The 17,593-nt window shown below is 61.8% G+C and overlaps 2 protein-coding genes across 2 annotated transcripts; one reads left to right on the top strand and one right to left on the bottom strand.

The window, feature by feature from the left end:
- Positions 1-803: 803 nt before the first annotated feature.
- C12H11orf42 (chromosome 12 C11orf42 homolog) lies at positions 804-4,946 on the top strand. Its single transcript, XM_056858766.1, has 3 exons — positions 804-881; positions 2,437-3,145; positions 4,816-4,946. The coding sequence occupies exons 1-3, from the start codon at positions 804-806 to the stop codon at positions 4,944-4,946; spliced, it is 918 nt and encodes a 305-aa protein (XP_056714744.1).
- Positions 4,947-6,130: 1,184 nt separating this feature from the next.
- On the bottom strand, positions 6,131-16,687 carry FHIP1B (FHF complex subunit HOOK interacting protein 1B). The gene is made up of 11 exons (XM_056858765.1): positions 16,540-16,687; positions 15,704-16,318; positions 13,171-13,329; positions 12,810-12,896; positions 12,301-12,468; positions 11,274-11,353; positions 10,735-10,904; positions 8,749-9,708; positions 7,516-7,694; positions 7,244-7,406; positions 6,131-6,433 (listed from the first exon to the last, which is right to left on the bottom strand). The coding sequence occupies exons 1-11, from the start codon at positions 16,675-16,677 to the stop codon at positions 6,138-6,140; spliced, it is 3,015 nt and encodes a 1,004-aa protein (XP_056714743.1). The 5' UTR covers positions 16,678-16,687; the 3' UTR covers positions 6,131-6,137.
- Between the last annotated feature and the right edge of the window lie 906 nt (positions 16,688-17,593).

Below are 17,593 nucleotides of genomic sequence, written 5' to 3'. Positions count from 1 at the left end.
ACTGCAACTAACTGGTTTGAAGCAGTAAGGATGATGTAATACTGTGGCCAGGTCTGCAGGTGGCCTTATTGGTTTCAGGTGGAGTTATGTATATAAGCCTATGTAATTGTAACTCTGTGTTGGGAAGTTTGGTGGAGAGAAGTGTACGTGACGGTTTGTCTTTTGTATCTGTGCACTGTAAATTAAACAACACTGTTTTCTATAAAGCAAGGAGTTCTGGTGGTGTGTCCTGGATAACTGCTAATCCGCCTGCTTCCACGTCAGGGATGACCTGTTTCCACAGGCCTGTGGGAAGGGCTTCCCACCCGTCCGCCGGAGGGGGGTAAGGGGCAGAGGCCGTTGTTTCTGTCCCCCGGCTGCCTCTTTGGCGTAGCCTAAAAACCTAGACAACGGTGTTTTGTGGCTTCCGCCTGAGGGAGATTCCCTGTGGCCTTTTCCGGAGTGAGACCTTGGCCTACGGCAGGGCACTTTGCAAACTGTTGGCACCATAACAACCCGCTCCCCTGCCCACCCTGGCTCCCCAAAGCGGACCCTCCTCACCCCATTTTTAAGAAATACCCCCACCCCAGACAGGTCATCTCTCCAGGGATCCCTGGGGGGGGGGGCTGGTCCCTCCCAGGTGATGGAAGCGAGGAGCCTTTGTGACATCAGATCCTGGGCCAGTGGGGTGGGGGCTCCCTCCAGGGCTGGGGGAGGCACCTCCACCTATCTCCCCAGGGCTCGGCGGCCTCCCCTCTCTCCTCCCCTCCTGGCCCACCCATGCCCGGCTTCTCCCCCACCCCACTCCTGGCTGGCCCCCAGACATGCGCAAGATGGACGGCGGGGTCCCGCCCCTGGAGATCGGGGAGGCCGACGCCAGCTGGGAACTCATCAGGGACAAGGTGAGGGGGCGGGCAGGGCTTCCACCACTTGGAGGGGGGGCACCAGGGACAAAACCACATCGGCATCACAAAACTCTCCAGAAAGTAGCGCTTAATTGTTTCGTGGACTCCAACGTGCCAAGGCTATCTTAGGCAAAATATTCTGCTCTGCCAGAAAAGTGACACACACACACACACACCGCCCTGGCAGGCAGCCCCCAAACTGGCAAGGGAGGAGGGATGCGGAAGAGCATGGGCCCGATTCTGCCGGGGACAGCGCTGGCGGTCAAGAGCAGGCACCAGCCCTCCTCACCCCGGACAGGACCTGGACGATGGACAAGTGCAGACCCCAAGGGCCATGTTTAGCTGAGGGTGGGGGAGAGGTTTTTCCTCTCTTGCGCACCCCATCTCATCAGTCAGGTTGACAAGAGACAACCGTTCACTGGCGGTTCTCTTCCTGCTCTCCTCCTCAGCCCTGACTCGCTCACAGGGGCAGGGAGGGGGGGGGAGGGGTCCTCTCCTCGGTGCCTGGAGTGCCCATCTGGGCTAGGGGCATTGCCATAGCTGGGGTACCCCCAGCATGGGAGTTCCTCTCCCCCTCCAAGGAAAGTACCCACCGGGGCCCTCCTGGAGAACACAAGCGAAGAGTCACGGATTGGTGCCGTGGGCCAGCCCCAGCCGAATGCTGCCCCACGGCAGCCACCCACAGCAAGGCCCGCAGAATCCCAGGGAGGCAGGAGGACCGGGGCTCGCTCCGCCTCTCGTCCTGCCTGGCCTTCTGCTGCTGCTGCCCCTCAGCCTGGGGGACAGACAGAGCCCCCGCCAAAGGGAAGCTTGAAAAGCCACTTCAACTTAGCAAGGGAAAGGCTCTTCAGCCGAGGCTTCCCTTCTCCACTCCTGGGGCTTTTTTGGCTTTTGCTTAACATGGGTCACTAGACTTTTGCAAGGGCCGGTCCCGAGCTCAGGCCTGGGCCGAGGCGAGGTTCAAGGCCCAGCCCACCCCCCTCCTCGGCGGGGTCACAGACACACCATCCCGACAGGCCCTGCTCTGCCTTTCTACTGGCTTCTCCTCCTCGCTGCATAAGCCTCAGTGAGCCCAAAGCATTCAGTCACATCACAGCAGTCCAGCCAATGGGGGATGACTGGATCTCCAAGTGATAGAAAAGTAACACCCGCTTAAGAACTTAACAAAAGGCCCTGCTGGATCAGTCCCAGGCCCATCGTGTCCAGCAGTCCGTTCACCCAGTGGCCAACCAGGTGCCTCCGGGAAGCCCACAAACAGGACGGCCGCAGCAGCATTTATCCTGCCTGTGTTCCCTTACAGCACCTCCTAGAACAGGCCTGGTCCTCTGATCCTGGAGAGAATAGGTGATGCATCGTGACTAGTATCCATTTTGACTAGTAGCCACGGATAGCCCCCTCTCCTCCACTTCTTCTGAGCATGCCCACCGTTGTCCCCACCACCACCACCACCACACACACACACACACACACACACACACAGACCCGCACAGTTGCTGGCTAGTGAGGCACTTGCGAGCCCAACGTGAGATGCCCTCCTCCTCTCTTGCGGCAGGTGATTGAGGAGCGCTTCGGGCCGACGGTGGTGCCGGTCCCCTTTCTGGAAGACGCCGCCTCCTACGACCTGCTGATGGTGCTGGTCAAGAAGCCCCAGCTAGGCCAGAGCCTCCTGCGCCGGCCACGCTGCCTGGTGCCGGTCGGGCCCCTGGAGAACCTGCTGCACGGGGCCACTGCCGCACGGGAGCTGACCCACTGCACCCGCGAGTACAACGCCCGGGTGCGGGGCGAGTCCCGCTACGAGGAGACGCGGCTGGTGGAGGGGGCCCTGCGGCACATCCGCCTGAGCATGGCGGGCGTCCACAAGAAGGTGGCCTTCCTGGTGCTGCGGCCCGGCGTGGTGGCCCTGCGGCCAGACCTGCCCTGGCTGCGCTCCCAGAGCAGCATCTACGTCATCTACGAGGTCTTCTACTGCGGCAGCCTCCGCCTGGCCGTGGCCCAGGGGGCTGAGCAGCGCGCCCTGCAGCTGGACCGGCCCCTGCCCGTGGCCTTCTCCTGCCTCAAGTTCGCCCTCAGCAGCAAGGGGGTGCTGGGCTCCCAGAAGCCCATGGGCCACAGCCTGCCTGCCAGAGCAGCCTGGGTGCGAATGGCGGTGCTCGAGGCCCCCAGCCCGCCTGCCGTGCCCCTGCAGCTGCCCCTGCCCAGAGAGGGGGCTGGCGGGCGGAGGCGATGGAGACCCTTGAACCGGTCCTCCCGGACCCTGGCAGGTGAGGCCGCTGCACTCGCAGGACTCAGGCCGAGTTGGGGGGGGCTGGAGCTGCAAGGGGCTCTAGAGCACCTGGACGGCCCCCGCTGACCTGCTCCGTTGCCAACTCCAGGTTGGGGAAATCCTGGAGACTGGGGGTAGAACCAGGACTGGGCACAGCATAATGCTACAGAGCCCCCCCCCCCTCCTCCAAAACTGCCATTTTCCCTGGGGAACTGATCGCTGTAGTCTGGAGATGAGCCGTAATCCTGGGGGATCCGCAGGCCCTACCGAGAGGTTGGCAGCTGTACTGGACACACACACACACACACACACACACCACTCAGCCCCACAAACCTTGTTTGTGGTGGAGGCTTGCAGGGTGGCTGAGTGCCCCATTGCGGGCAGAGAGGCAGGGCACTGTTCATGCTTCCCAGAGGAAAGGAGACGGGCACGTGCCACCCGCTGAACAGTGGGAGCAGCAGCCAGAGCCAGAACCCACACATTGCCCCAAAGGCATGATGGGGGGACATTTTTTGCAAAAGAGCCACCCCAGGGAAGCAGACAAAAGCTGCCCTCGGGCCCCCTGGTGTGCCACCGGGAACGGAAGGGGGCATGCGGTTGTGCTCGCCACCCCACAGCCACACTGGCAGGGCCTGGCAGGCTCTGCACCCTCACGTGCCCTTGGCTGCTGGGCGCAGGGGGACCTCCGAGCAGCATCGCCCCACCCCAAAGTCTGTCTTCCTAGCAAGGGTCTCCAGGGGCTGGCCCGCCCCTCCCCTCCACCTGGACAGTGTGGCTGGAGCAGACCTGGGTGGCTCACCCTCCTTCAGCCCAAGCACTTCTGCCCAACTCCTTTAGCCTCCTGTGCCCGGCCCCACCCCAAAGCTGCTGCAACCCAATGCCCACACCTGCCCCCCAGACAGGCTACCAGGCCAAGGGAGGGGGCTGGCTGCTTTCTTCTCCTGCCACTTCCCTACTGATAATCCCCCTCCCCCCCAAAAAAAAAACCACTGCTATCCCACCTACAGCAAAGGCTCTCCCTCTTTCCCATAGCGGGAACTTGTGCATAACAATTAGCAGAAAGGGGAAGGCACGGCTCATCTTTTGTAGAATCATAGAGTTGGAAGGGCCACAGAGGCCATCTAGTCCAACCCCCTGCTCAATGCAAGATCAGCCTAACGCATCCCTGACAAGTGTTTCTCCAGGCGCTGCTTGACTGCCAGTGAGGGGGAGCCTCACCCACCTCCCTAGGGAGCTGATTCCACTGCTGAACTACTCTCACTGTAAAGAATTTCTTCCTCATGCCAGTACCTTTCCAACCAAAAATTTAAACCCATCATGGCCAGTCCTCTCCTCTGCTGCCAACAGGAACGGCTCCCTGCCCTCCTCAAAGTAGCAGCCCTTCAGCTACTTCAAGAGAGTGATTACGTCCCCCCTCAACCTCCTCTTCTCCAGACTGAACATTCCCAACTCCCTCCGCCTTTCCTTGTTGGTCTTGGTCTCCAGGCCTCTAACTCTTGTGCAGTGTCTATTTCGGCCCCAAGGAGGAATTTGAACTCGGGGCTCTCCTGTCTAAGCCAGATCGGAGTCTCCCAGCTTGCTCCAGGGAGGAGGGGGAGGGGCTGGCAAGCAGGATCTGCAGCAGGAGCCCTTTCTGACAAGCCCCTCTTCTTCTTTCTGCGTCCCCAGGGAAGTGGCCATTCAAACGGCAGCGGCCCAGGCTGGGCGCCTCCACCATGAGCCTGAGCGACCCAGACAGGCGCTCCATGGCCCTGCCCCTCCTGGAGAGCATCACGGCTGAGAGCGACACGGAAGAGTGAGCTGACAGCCGCCCGCAATAGGGTGCAATAAAAGGCTTTTGCAGACAGGATGCCAAGAGCCCCGTGGGGCGGGACGGGCAGCCCCTGGGGAACGGGAGAGGGACGTGACACATGCTGGAGTGCCACCACTCTCTCGGCACCGCCTCACTGGCTGAGAGCCTTTCCCCCCAGCACTGGGGCTCGGGGCGGAGAAGCAGCTGGGAGTGCAGGACGTCCCCTGGTGCACCACCAACTCCGGAGCCACTGGTATCGGTGGCACATAGCGGACCCATTTTGCCTGGGGGGGGGGACAAAGAGCAGGGCTGGAGCAGCACATGGGAGCCCCAGACAGCTTCGGGGACAATAGGGCTCATGCTTGGGCTCTGCTGCTGTGCTGTGCCGGGGGGGGCTCTTTCTGCTGCAGCCCCCCTCTTTGGGAAATGATTCTGGCTTTTTGAGAAACGCCAAGTGCCCAGTAGAAAAGACTGTGGGCGAAGCAGGTGAGGGAGTCACGTGGGGGGGGGGGGGAAGCATCGGCTTCAACTTTTCTTGCCCCCCTGCCATGGCTGGCGAAAGCAGACAGGAGGTGGAAATGCAGGTTCTGCCAGGTCCCCCCACCCCCAGGTCTCCAGAAAAAGGGAGCCTTCAAAACACACGGGGTGTGTGTGTTCCAGCTAGGCTGGCGGGCCTTTCTCAAAGCTCCCTGGCTGGCCAAACCCCGCCCACCCCATGGCAATAGGGGGGGAGGAGAAATGAGGAGGGAGCATCAAGAGGCAGAATTTTGCACCAATCACTGGAGGGGTCATAAGCAGCCCCCACCCCCACTCTGGGGCAAAGAGGATGGGGCAGGCTGACAGGCAGGAAGCAGGCTGGATGGAAGGGGTTCAAACCCACACACAATCTGCATACAGGCACAATCCAGGAGAGAGAGAGAGAGCTTCTTTTATACATATTGCAACACGGTCTCCAGAAAAACATTCATTCCCAATAAATTAAAAAGGTCCTTGTCTGTCCGGGGATGGAGTTTTAAAAAGAGGGGCTGGCACACACACAGCCCCCCCCCCCATGGAGGGTGCCACCCACCGGCTCCCCTATTAGTGCAAGCCTGGCAGTGCCAAGCCGAGGAGGGGGGGAGAGGATGGATTCCAGTTAAAAGCCCCCCCCGGGCGTTACGGGGGGAAGGCAGGAGGGAGTCCGCAGGGCCCAGCCCGGTCACTCCTCGGGGGGCTCCAGCAGGAAGGGGGAGGTGACGGCGTGGGCCTGGGATATGGCCGCCAGCTCCTTGAGGAACTCGCTGAAGATGACGGCGCAGTAGACGGCGTTCTTCACGCGCAGTGCCTCGCTCTGCTTCTCTGCCGAGGTGCGGAAGAGGGAGGCCCCCGCCAGGGCGTGCATCACCTGCCCCTCCCGCATGTGCTGCAGGGCCAGCTGGGCCGCCTGGCGTGCCCGCGTGGGGCTGTTGGTGTGGCGCATGATCAGCTCCCCGATGGACGGTTTCCGGCTCTTCACTGCAGAGAGAGAAGGAGCGCTTGAAACTAAAGGAGGGCCCCACACTGCTGCCCGGTCCTCTGCTCTCCCCCCCACTCCCCCAAAAGTGGCCCCGTCTCTTGCCCTGGCATCCAGCACACCTTCCCCCACACACCCCCAGGGACCCCCCACTCCATGCCCAGAAGATGGCCAAAAAAAAAAAAAAACACTCCAGGGTCCTGGGCCAATATGGCCGGGAGGAAAATTGCTTCCGAACCCCAAAGTGGTGATCGAACCTACGATTATGCATTTGATTTTTCTTACCTAAATGCAGAACTTTACATTTATCTCTGTTGAAGTGCATTTTATTGGTTTTAGCCCAATTCTCCAGCCTGTCAAGATCACCCTGTGTCCTGGCTCTGTCTTCTACCGTATTTGCTACCCCTCCCAATTTAGAATCATCTGCAAATTTAATAAGCATTCCCTCTATTCCTTCAACCAAATCATTTAAACAGATGTTGAACAACACAGCGCCCCAGACAGATCCCTGAGGCACTCCACTAGTCACTCCTCTCCATGTGGATGAGGAACCATCAACAAGCACTCTTTGGGTGCGATCTGTCAACCCGTTACAGATCTACCTAACAGTAACAGGACCCAAACCACATTTTCCCAACTTGACAACAAGATAGGGGGGGCCTTCCGAATCTGCCTTGCGCTTCTGCTGTGGGGCTGTGGGTGCTGCCCTCCGTCTGAGCTCTAGGCTACGGAGGGAGCCAGAGAGAAGACTTTCAGAGCTCCCCCTCCCCACCCGACCCCACTCGAGAGTCCACCCAGCATCCGTTCCTCACCCAGGGTCTCCGATCGGCGGAGGGAGGGGGCAGCGTTCTGGGTGTCCGACCAGTCCAGCTTGCCCCGGGCAATCAGGTACTTCTTGGCTTTGAAGAGCAGGGAGGGGAAGTCCTCCTGGTTGGCTGCAAAGCGCTCAATCTTGTTCTTCACGGAGCCCAGGACCTGCCGAGGGGGAGGGAGGGAACGGCAGGGTCACGGCCCAGCAGGGGGATGAGGTGGTCCCGGTGCCAGAGGCAGGAGGGGAGGGGAAGGAGACCCCCGGCCGGCCCACCTGCAGGAGGGACTTCACGCTGGGCTGGAAGACCATGTTGGTGCTGAGCAAGAAGGAGCGCAGGAGGGGCTGTGGGTAGCAGGCCAGCTGGGAGATGAGCCCCGTCAGCAGGAAGTTGACGTAGAGGGAGTTCTGCAGCATGTTCTCCAGCTTGGCAAAGAGTACTGCCACAAAGGGCCCTGCGGGCAGGTCGGAGAAAGGCACTGGCGTGAGGGCCCGGCTTCAGGGTCTGCCTGGCCAAGCCCTGGAGGGCCACAGTGGCCTCCTGCTGGGTCTTCGGCCTGGCTGGCCGGACGCTGGTCTCCCAGGCCGCGGCCCTTCTGCCCGGTCAGACGCCTGCTTGGCAGAGAGCCATGGGCTCTCCTCAGAGCGCTCTGGAGCTCAGGGGAAAGGTCCCCTTGGCCTTGCCCCCCCCCCGGCCCGGTCACCCCCCTCTGGCTCAGCAGCGTCCAGTTGGACTGGCAACAGCCGAGGCTGCCCCTGAGACTTCCTGCTGCTAGCCACCCATGTCTGCCCACGGACCAGTCTGGCTAGCAGCGCCTCTGCCAGAGAAAGGGCTTTCCCACCCCCCTCACACTCAGAATTTTAAAAAGAAGAAAAGAGTTGGTTTTTCTATGCTGACTTTCTCTACCACTTAAGGGAGACTCAAACCGGCTCACAATCACCTTCCCTTCCCCACTCACAACAGGCACCCTGTGAGGTGGGTGGGGCTGTGAGAGCTGTGACTTGCCCAAGGTCACCCAGCTGGCTTCGTGTGGAGGAGTGGGGAAACAAATCCAGTTCACCAGATCAGCCTCCGCCGCTCATGTGGAGGAGTGGGGAATACAACCCAGTTCTCCAGATCACTGCTCCAAACCACTGCTCTTAACCATTACACCATGATGGAATACCGGATGACTAAACCGGGGTCCTTCTGCATGCCGAGCACGTGACCCAGCCGGACTCTGACTCCACCTCATCTCCCCATGCCGGCCTCCCTGCCAGCCTATCTGGAGTGCATGAGGGGAGCTGGAAGACACCCAGGCCTCCTGGCAAGAGAGGCGAGGCCCACTGGGCAGACTGCTCAGCAACTCCTCCTGCCAGCCTCCCAGGTCCCTGTCCCGTCCCCCGGCTCCTAACAGACCTCCTCAGGCTTCTGCCTAATCATTACACACCTTCACCGCAGAAGGCTGCTTTTAAAATGTAGCAATGAAGGCAACAGCAGCATGAGGGATGACCAGCAAAAGGGCTCACCTGTGAAAGGCTGGCTGAGGGGCTGGCTGGGGGTCCGCGGGGGGCTGCTGATGATTTGGGCCAGGGGGTCGGCTGGCCGGGGCTGCCCTGCACTGTCCGGATGGGAGGAAAAGCTGCGGAAGGCCTCCTCCTCCTCGTGGGACAGGGGGTCAGGCTCGGGCGGGGGGCCACGGGTCGACGGCTCCTCCCCTCGGCCCCTGCCCTCCATCTCCTCCTCCAGCTGGCTGAGCTCAGCGGTGAACCTCTCAAGGGTGGAGGAGGTGCCGCCGCCGCCGTTCTCCATGGGGGCCTGGGACAGCAGTTCGTCCAAGAGCGAGTCCAGGCAGGGAGCTGGTTCCCAGGGGGGCAGGGGCTGGGGGCCGGAGCCGTTCTCCACCACGGCCCCTTGCGGGCACCGGCGCACCTTCTTGATGCCGGCGTCTGCGTGGGCCCCGTTGAGCAAGCCACCAGAGTCCTTGGGGCCAGGGGAGGTGGGGGGGCTGGCCTGGGCGCCCACGGGGGCCCCCTCCTGGCCGGCCCCCTCCTCCGGCAGGCCCCGCTTTTTAGTCCGAGGAGAGGCAGGCGCGTGGCCGGGGTGCCCCCCGGGGTGGAAGGAAGTGTAGCCGAAGTGGTCGCTGTTGATGGGCAGGGAGGCACCCTGGGGCGGAGCCACGCTGCTGGCGCTGGGCACCTCCCCGTCGTAAGGGGCGGACCACGCCCGGCAGGCCCAGACACAGCGGTCGATGTTCAGGCGGGCGTCCCGCAGGTATTCCAGGTAGTTCCCATCTAGCTCCGAGACTTCCTCCCAGCGGCCGGGAAGGTGGCCGGGGCTCCCGGTGGGGGTCCCGGGGGAGCGGGGGGTGGGGCCAGAGGCCTCCGTGCTCAAGCTGGCCTGGCGCATGAAGAAGGAGATCCGGGAGGGGGTGGAGGGCTTGGGGACCGTCACCACCGAAGAGGAATCCACACTGGGGCTGCCGTGGCCTAGGGGGAGAGGGAGGGTCAGAGGAAGAGGGCCGGGAAGCAGAAAGACTCCAGAGATCATCCAGCAGGACCCGAGACCTGTTTGCTCCTCAGAATGATGGGGCTGACCCAACCCTCATCCCCTCTACCTAGCAGCCTTCTGACCCCCCAGCTAGCAAATTGGATCAACGCCAAGTCCACCAGCCACGCTTCCCCAGGGCAGCTACCATCTCCCCCACCACCACCCCGAGGAGCAAGCCAACGCCCAAAAGCATTCAGGTGGAGCCTTTCCCATTCATCGTGGAAAAGCTTCCCACACGCTCTTCCTCTGTGCCAGGAGCAGCCAAGCAGAAGCCGCTGCCCCCCTCGCTGCCTACCTCAAGTGTGCGGACTTAGACTAAGCTCTGCCCAGGTCACCCTTCTGCTCCCTTCTAGCTTCCCCCCCCCCCAGACTCCCTGCTCGGCACCTCCACCCTCTTGCCCACCCCCACTGGAGCCACAAAGGAGGCCCGGCTGGAGGGACAGCAGAGCCAGCCCTGCAGGCCACGAAGGGACTCCACGCCTCCCTGCCAGCTGGCCGAGACAGAAGGGCACTGGAAGGCGGATTTCCAGGGCCCCAGCCTGCTCTCCCACTCCCCACTCTGCCCGCGGTGGGCACCGGCGTCACCGAGAGCACTCGGCTGGCCAGGACCGGCCTACGGGTGCTCCCCTTTGGGCTTGGGGGATGCCCTGACCAGCACCAAAGAAGACCTGGCCCCTTTGAAAGGACTGCTTGGGGGGGGGGGGTTGTAAAGGAAAAGCGAGCTTTAAAAAAGAAAGCTCCCCTCCCTCCGTCCCACCCTCTTCTCATCCGCTCACCTCATCACTGACTAGCCACACCAAGGGCTGGTGTCCCCCTGAGCAAGGAGAAGCATCTCTGGGAGGGAGGGAGGGAGGGAGGGAGGGAGGGAGGGAGGGAGAAGAAAGCCCCCCACCCCTTCTTCCCATGGCAGGCAACAGCCCACGCAGAGCTCCAGCCCTGCCTCCGAGACCCCCACACACACTCACCCTTGGACCAGGCGGCGTGCTCCTCCTCGTGCTCCAGCGGGGGCAGGTTCTCCGGGCGGCAGCAGCGGGGGATCAGCGAGAGGAACTTGCTGGCCGCTTTGCCGTAAAGGTCCGGCTCCTTCACCGCCCGTTTCTGGCTCAACATGACGTGGCTGCAGGGGATCAGGTACCTGCAAGGAGGGAGGGAGGGAGGGAGGATGGGGGCCCAGCAGTGGCCCAAGGCCCCCCCCCCCGAGGGAGCTGCTGCGCGAGGGACGGATCCTGGGCGAGGTGGGAGGTGGCTGTCCCAGCAGGGAAGGGCCGGAGGGAGACTCCTGTGCCCGGCCACCCCTCCAGAGGGGGTCCCGCGAGGCAGACGTCCACTCCCGCTGCTGCTGCAGGCCTCCAGCCTCCTGGAGACACACACGTCTGGGCAGCCAATGCAGGCGCCCCAAGAGAGCCCACCCACTTAAGGGGCCAGGCTCAGTGGCTTGAGGACAGCCTGGCCAGACACAGAAAGAGAAGGGGGATGCCACGCAGCTCAGCCAGGAGCAGCATACCTGAGCACCACCTGCAGCAGGACGTCTTCGCAGTGCAGGCTCAGCAGCGTCCGGAAGAGGCTGAGGGACACCATGCAGAGCTGCGGGGGGGGGGGGGGGAGGAGGAAGAGGAGAAAAAGAAGAGTTAGTTTTTATATGCCGACTTTCTCCACCACTTAAGGAAGACTCAAACCGGCTTACAATCACCTTCCGTTCCCCTCCCCACAACAGACACCCGTGAGGTAGGTGGGGCTGAGAGAGCTCAAAGAGAGCTGGGACAAGCCCAAGGACTGGCTTCCTGTGAAGGCGTGGGGAAACAAATCCAGTTCATCAGATTAGCCTCTGTCGGTCATGTGGAGGAGCTGGGAATCAAACCTGGTTCTCCAGATCAGAGTCCACCGCTCCAAACCACCACTCTTAACCACTACAGGAGGCTGGCAGGAGGCTCAGGGGGAGAAGGCCCCAACCCAGGCCAGCCCAACCCAGGCCACTACCCAGGCCGCCCAAACCCCACCTCGCCCCCCTCTGGGGCCTCCGGCAGAGAGAGGCCTTCCTTCCCTGCTCTGCTAGACTTTGTTCACCTGCTTTCGCAGGAGCTCAGGAGGGCTTAAAGGGTCCCCCAGAATCAGGAGAGGGGACTACACTCCACACGCAGAGCAGATGCTCTGACACTGAGCCACAATCTCACCTTTGACCCGGTGGGGCTGTGTTCACCTCCCCTCCCCGCTGGCTGACCTTCCCTCTCATGTACCGCAAGAGACTCGCCTTCGCAGTCGATCCAGACTACAGAAAGGAGCTTGGCGGGGCAAATGGCCCCAGCCAAGCCAAGCATTCCCTCCTGGTTGGACTTGGGAGACCAAGGCTGGGACCAGGAGGGGCCGGCAGTATACTGGGCAGCTTCCCACCAGCGCCTGCAGGGACCGCCGGCCCACCAAGGACGGGCGTGTGGCCCCCAGCTCCCGAGGAGTGGAGAGCAGCCCTGCGCTTGGCTGCGGGGGCCAAGTGCCCCAGGAGGGCTGGGGGCCCTCGGCCGCCTCCACTCACTCACCCGGGAGTTGCTGGTGATGCGCCCCACCAGGGTGTCGAGGATGGTGCTGCTGTCGTGGCAGTGGAGCAGCAGGAAGCGCAGGAAGGTCTTCAGCAGGGCCGCTTCCGTGACGCTGCGCAGGAAGAGGTCCAGGTAGGCGGTGCTGGCAATCATCTCCTCAATGGAGGTCTGGCGGAGGGGGAGGAAGCAGGCGGCTCAGTGGAAGGCAGCCCTCCCCCCGCCCTCTGCCACCATCGCCACTCTGTGCCTCCCCCCCACACGCACACACACAGACAGGCGCGGGCTCTTCACGATGCCCTGGCTGCGCCCAGGGCTCAAACTCAGCCTGGCGAAGCAGTGAAACTAAGCAAGGCCCAGCCCCCGGGCAAGGCCCCCCTCCTTTGACAGCCAGGCAAACAGAGGCCTCCCCCCCAACAAGGAAGGGGGAAGGGGGCAGAGACAGCCAACGGCCACGAGTCCTGCTTCACGTTTAAACCCCCACCCACCCCACCCCACCCTGCCAGCCTTACCTTGTGCAAGGCAGGGCCCATGACGGGCACCAGAAACCCGTTGTGGATGTAATCCACCAGCTGCTTCTGCACCAGGGGGTGGGCCACCTGCAACCAGAGAAAGGGGGCGTCAGGCACCCAGCTCTCGGGCAGTGGGGCGCAGGGGGAGTGAAGGGGGCCAAGGAGCCTCACTGGGGAAGGGAGGCTTCCAGCTCCTGGTAAGTCACCCCAAGGAGATCTGACCGGCCACACCTCCAGCCAACCCAAGTGTTTTTCTTCTAGCCGAGGCCCCCGACATGGGATTCTGCCTCGAAGCCTCCCCACAGCCCTTTCTGGGGGGGTAGCCTCCCCACCCCACCCCCGGCACACACAAGGGGCCCACCTGGATGACGGCGTTGCAGAATTCCAGCGAGTTCATGAAGAGGACCAGGGACGGGACCCCAATCCAGTCCTCGCGCCGCAGGAAGTGCCAGTCATCCCCCCGGACCTCGAGCTTGCGGGGCAGAGAGGAGTAGAGGGCGCTCAGACCCGTGGCCAGGACCTGGAGGGCAGAGGAAGACAAATGCCCATAAGAAGGGGTGCAGAGAAGCACAGGGGAAGCAAGTGACTAGTGGAGTTCCTCAGGGATCTGTGCTGGGCCCTGAGTTGTTCAACATCTTTATAAATGATTTGGATGAAAGAATAGAGGGGATGCTTATTAAATTTGCAGATGATACTAAATTGGGAGGGGTAGCAAATACGGTAGAAGACAGAGCCAAGATGCAGGATGATCTTGACAGGCTGGAGAAATGGGCTAAAACTAATAAAATGCACTTCAACAAAGACAAATGTAAAGTTCTGCATTTAGATAGGAAAAATCAAGTGCATAATTATAGGATGGGGGAGACTTGTCTGAGCAGTAGTGTGTGTGAAAAGGATCTTGGGGTCTTAGTAGACCAAACACTGAACATGAGTCAGCAGTGTGATGCGGTAGCTAAAAAGGCAAATGCAGTCTTGGGCTGAATCAACAGAAGTATAGTGTCCAGATGATGCGAAGTGATGGTATCGCTTTACTCCGCTCTGGTTAGACCTCAACTAGAGTACTGTGTTCAGTTTTGGGCACCACAATTTAAAAAAGATGTAGATAAGCTGGAGCGTGTCCAGAGGAGGGCAACAATGATGGTGAGGGGTCTGGAGACCAAGTCCTATGAGGAAAGGTTGAAGGAGCTGGGTATGTTTAGCCTGAAGAGGAGAAGACTGAGAGGGGATATGATAACCATGCTCAAGTACTTGAGGGGCTGTCATATTGAGGATGGTGCCGAGTTGTTTTCTGTTGCTCAAGAAGGTTGGACCAGAACCGACGGGTTGAAATTAAATCAAAAGAGTTTCCGCCTAGACATTAGGAAGAATTTTCTAACAGTTAGAGCGGTTCCTCAGTGGAACAGGCTTCTTCGGGAGGTGGTGGGCTCTCCTTCCCTGGAGGTTTTTAAGAAGAGGTTAGATGGCCATCTGTCAGCAATGCTGATTCTGTGACCTTAGGCAGCTGATGAGAGGGAGGGCATCTTGGCCATCTTCTGGTCACTAGGGATGTGGAGGGGGGAGGTAGTTGTGAAGTTCCTGCATTGTGCAGGGGGTTGGACTTGATGGCCCTGGTGGTCCCTTCCAACTCTATGATTCTATGATTCTATCACATGCCTGCCAAAGGCTGGTCAAACGCTCAAACTCTGAATTTAAAGTCAATCTTGCAGTTCTGGGGGAAAGCAGCGGCCCTACAAGGGGCAGAACCCCACGCTGCTCTGCCAACCACCCCCACCACCTGTAACTGGGGGTGGGAGGAGCATGCACTAACAGCCTTTCCCCTCCCATCTCATCTCTAGAGCAGTACAAAAGCACAAAAGCAGGCAGGGTGGCCAGCTTTGCAGATGCCACCCAGCTCGCCAGGATGGGGAGAACCACGGTGGATTGTGAGGAGTGCCCAAAGTATCCCCCCACCGGGGTGAGGGGCGACCATGTGACAAATCAGGGTAAAAGGGTAAAGTAACGCCCATGGGGACCAAATACACCCCCAGGCAGACAGAGCATGTGCCGTCAAGGGCTGGCCAGGAAAAAGGCCTCTGCATCCCCGTCTGAGGAACCTGCTGACTCCGTGTGCGGTGGCGGCAGCAGCGAAAAAGACAAATGGCGGCAGGGAGGGAAGGGGGGCACTTTTGGGGGGCCGGTGGGCAGCGACTCTGGGAGTGGGAAGGCAGCCTGCCCCCAGGGCTTCTTGGCCAGCCAGCCCACCTACCCACCATCTGGCAAGCAAAGAGCTCCCGCCAGACAACCCAGCCACAGCAATGCCACCCTCCGCTTCTGCCTTCTCCTTCCTCCAGGGAGGCCTTTGCAAGTGCCCAGTCCGAAGGGGCAGACTTGGCCGAGAGTGCTCAGGCAATAGGGGAGAGAGAGGCCCCTTCCGGCCTCCAGCAGGAGGGCTCCTCCAGCACAGCCACAGTGAGCAGACCTCGGCTCCCTGACGCACACTTGGCTCGTGTGTTCCAGCCAGTGTAGACCCGAGGCAGAAGCCTTCCCTCCGCCAGGGCAGATTTCTCGTCACCTGCCTGCCACGCCGCGTGCACTGCCAAACCTCCGCCTCTGCCCAGGGGCAGCCAGTGCCAGGCAGCCTCACGCCCTCCTCTGCTGCCAGAAGAGGTCGGCTGCCCATGCGGACTCAGCGGCACAGGAGGGCCTCTTGGCTTCAGCAAACTCTGGGTGGAGGGCAGGGCCTTCCCCCCTCCCCCTCGGGGGACCTGCATTCTGGCCATGCAAGAGCCCACACCCTTGGCGGTGGGAGAGTCCCCGCAGGGCAAGCAGAAGCAAAACTCTGGCCAGGGGCGAGCCGCCCGGCACTCCCCCAAGCCACCCTCTCCTGATCCCCAGTGCCCCCACCCCCTGCTTACCGGGCAGAAGTAGGAGTTGTCGGTGATGTACTGGGCCACGGTGCGGCTGCCAGCAGACATGGCCATGAGGAGGAGGAGGGCGTCACGGGCCTGCTGGCCGACCAGCCCCTCGTGGTGGATGAAGGGGACCAGGAGGGAGAAGAGGAGGAGGCTGGCGGGGCCCTGCTCGGGGGAGGGGCGGTGGAAGAAGAGCTCCAGCAGGGGGGGCTCCCGGGCCACCGAGACGCACAGCTGGTTCAGCAGGAGCACCAGGCTGCTCTCCAGCAGCGGGGAGGCAGGCCCGGCGCACAGGCCCAGCAGGCGCAGCAACGGGCCCCGCACGGGCTGGTGCTGCAGCAGGGGCTGTGGGGACTGGCTGATGAGCATCTCGAACAGCTTCAGCAGCTCCACCTTGCGCTCCTCGGGGAGCTCCCGCTGCAGGTGCCAGCCCAGCAGGCGCTCCAGCACCCCCTCCGCCCCCACGAACTCCAGGATGGGCCCCACGGCCGCCCCTGCCCGAGGGCGCTCCTCCGCCAGCAGGGTCAGCATCTGGTAGGTGTTGTTCCGCACGGCGCTGAGGTCGTCTGCAGCCCCCTGGGCCACACGCGGCCCCCGCTGCTCCAGGATCCTTAGCACCTGCAAAGACAGCGGCCGGTGGGGCTGAGAGCCGCCCCCGTGGCACTTGGGAGCACCCAGCCCCACGGGAAAGGCACTCGGCAAGTGCTCAGAGGACCTCTCCTCCTGTGCGCAGGCTGCTGGCCCTGCTCCCACACTGACCATGGAAGCCCCCTTACCAGCTCCCCGGGGCCTGGCTGCCTCCCCTCTCCTCTCTCCCCCGCATCCCTCCAGCCACTCACCTGGGCCCAGTGGTTCTTGAAAACCATGAGGCAGGTCTCGGGGTCTGCCATCACGGGGCTCTGCAGGCTCGCCCCACGGCTGGCCCTGTGCCCCGCCACTCGGGGGTTCAGCTTGCTCAGCCAGCTCATCTTCTCCATCGGGGGTGGGGGCCGCGGCTGGCACAGCGAAGGGGGGGCAGGCTGCTCAGAGGTCACGGGTGGCCGCCTGGCGCTCGCCTGGCGGAGCGGGGCTGGTCAGGCCAGGAGGGGCAGCTGGTGCAGGGGTCCAGGTACTCCATGCTGCCCTCGGGATGGCACCGGACTGCAGAGAGAAAGCCGAGCTGTGGGGCCCAGGAAAGGGGGAGCAGGGGGCCGAGGGTGGCTGCAACCCCTGGAAGCAGCCCGTTTGAGAAAATGCCTAATTTATTTTAAATCACTGCACACGCACACAACCCTTCTCACCCCGGACACCCAGGGGGACTTGCAGTGGCCATCAAAGAAATGCTAATTCCCCAAACAGGAGCAGCAGATGAGCTAGGAAGGCCCCAACGCCACTGCTGCTGCTGCTGCCGTTTGAGCGGCCACTTCCCTGGGGGCGTAGACAGAAGAAGAGGGGCTGTCAGAAAGGGCTCCTGCTGCGGTTTCTGCTTGCCAGTCCCCTCCCTCTCCTCCCTGGAGCAAGCTGGGAGACTCCCGGTCTGGCTTAGACAGGAGAGACCTGAGTTCAAATCCCTCCTCAGGTGCCGGAACAGACACTGCACAGGAGTGAGAGGCTTCTCTCCCGGCTGGGCTGGCTGAACTCGGACAAAGCCAAGAGGAGGATCAGGGGCCTGGAGACCGAGACCGATCAGGAAAGGCGGAGGGACTTGGGAATGTTCAGTCTGGAGAAGAGGAGGTTGAGGGGGGGACAGGATCAACTCTCCTGAAGTACTTGAAGGGCTGTCACTTAAGAGGAGGGCAGGGAGCCTCTCCTGTTGGCAGCAGAGGAGAGGACTCGCAATCATGGGTTTAAATTTTTGGTCGGAAAGATACTGGCTGGACATTAGGAAGAAATTCTTTACAGTGAGAGGAGTTC

This window comes from Euleptes europaea, chromosome 12 (genome assembly GCF_029931775.1).
Source record: "Euleptes europaea isolate rEulEur1 chromosome 12, rEulEur1.hap1, whole genome shotgun sequence".
Lineage (NCBI taxonomy): Eukaryota > Metazoa > Chordata > Lepidosauria > Squamata > Sphaerodactylidae > Euleptes > Euleptes europaea.
Note: the sequence above shows the minus strand (reverse complement) of the source record. Positions and strands in the feature narration are given on the sequence as shown.

What these genes read in the sequence shown, in the direction of transcription:
- C12H11orf42 (XM_056858766.1), top strand. Translation starts at nt 804, where the DNA reads ATGCGCAAGATGGACGGCGGGGTCCCGCCCCTGGAGATCGGGGAGGCC. An exon ending in GGGAACTCATCAGGGACAAG is followed by an intron (nt 882 to 2,436) that starts GTGAGGGGGCGG and finishes CTCTTGCGGCAG; the next exon opens with GTGATTGAGGAGCGCTTCGG. An exon ending in GTCCTCCCGGACCCTGGCAG is followed by an intron (nt 3,146 to 4,815) that starts GTGAGGCCGCTG and finishes CTGCGTCCCCAG; the next exon opens with GGAAGTGGCCATTCAAACGG.
- FHIP1B (XM_056858765.1), bottom strand. Translation starts at nt 16,677, where the DNA reads ATGGAGAAGATGAGCTGGCTGAGCAAGCTGAACCCCCGAGTGGCGGGG. An exon ending in TCAAGAACCACTGGGCCCAG is followed by an intron (nt 16,319 to 16,539) that starts GTGAGTGGCTGG and finishes CTGTCTTTGCAG; the next exon opens with GTGCTAAGGATCCTGGAGCA. An exon ending in CCTCAGCCAGCCTTTCACAG is followed by an intron (nt 7,695 to 8,748) that starts GTGAGCCCTTTT and finishes ACCTGCCCGCAG; the next exon opens with GGCCCTTTGTGGCAGTACTC.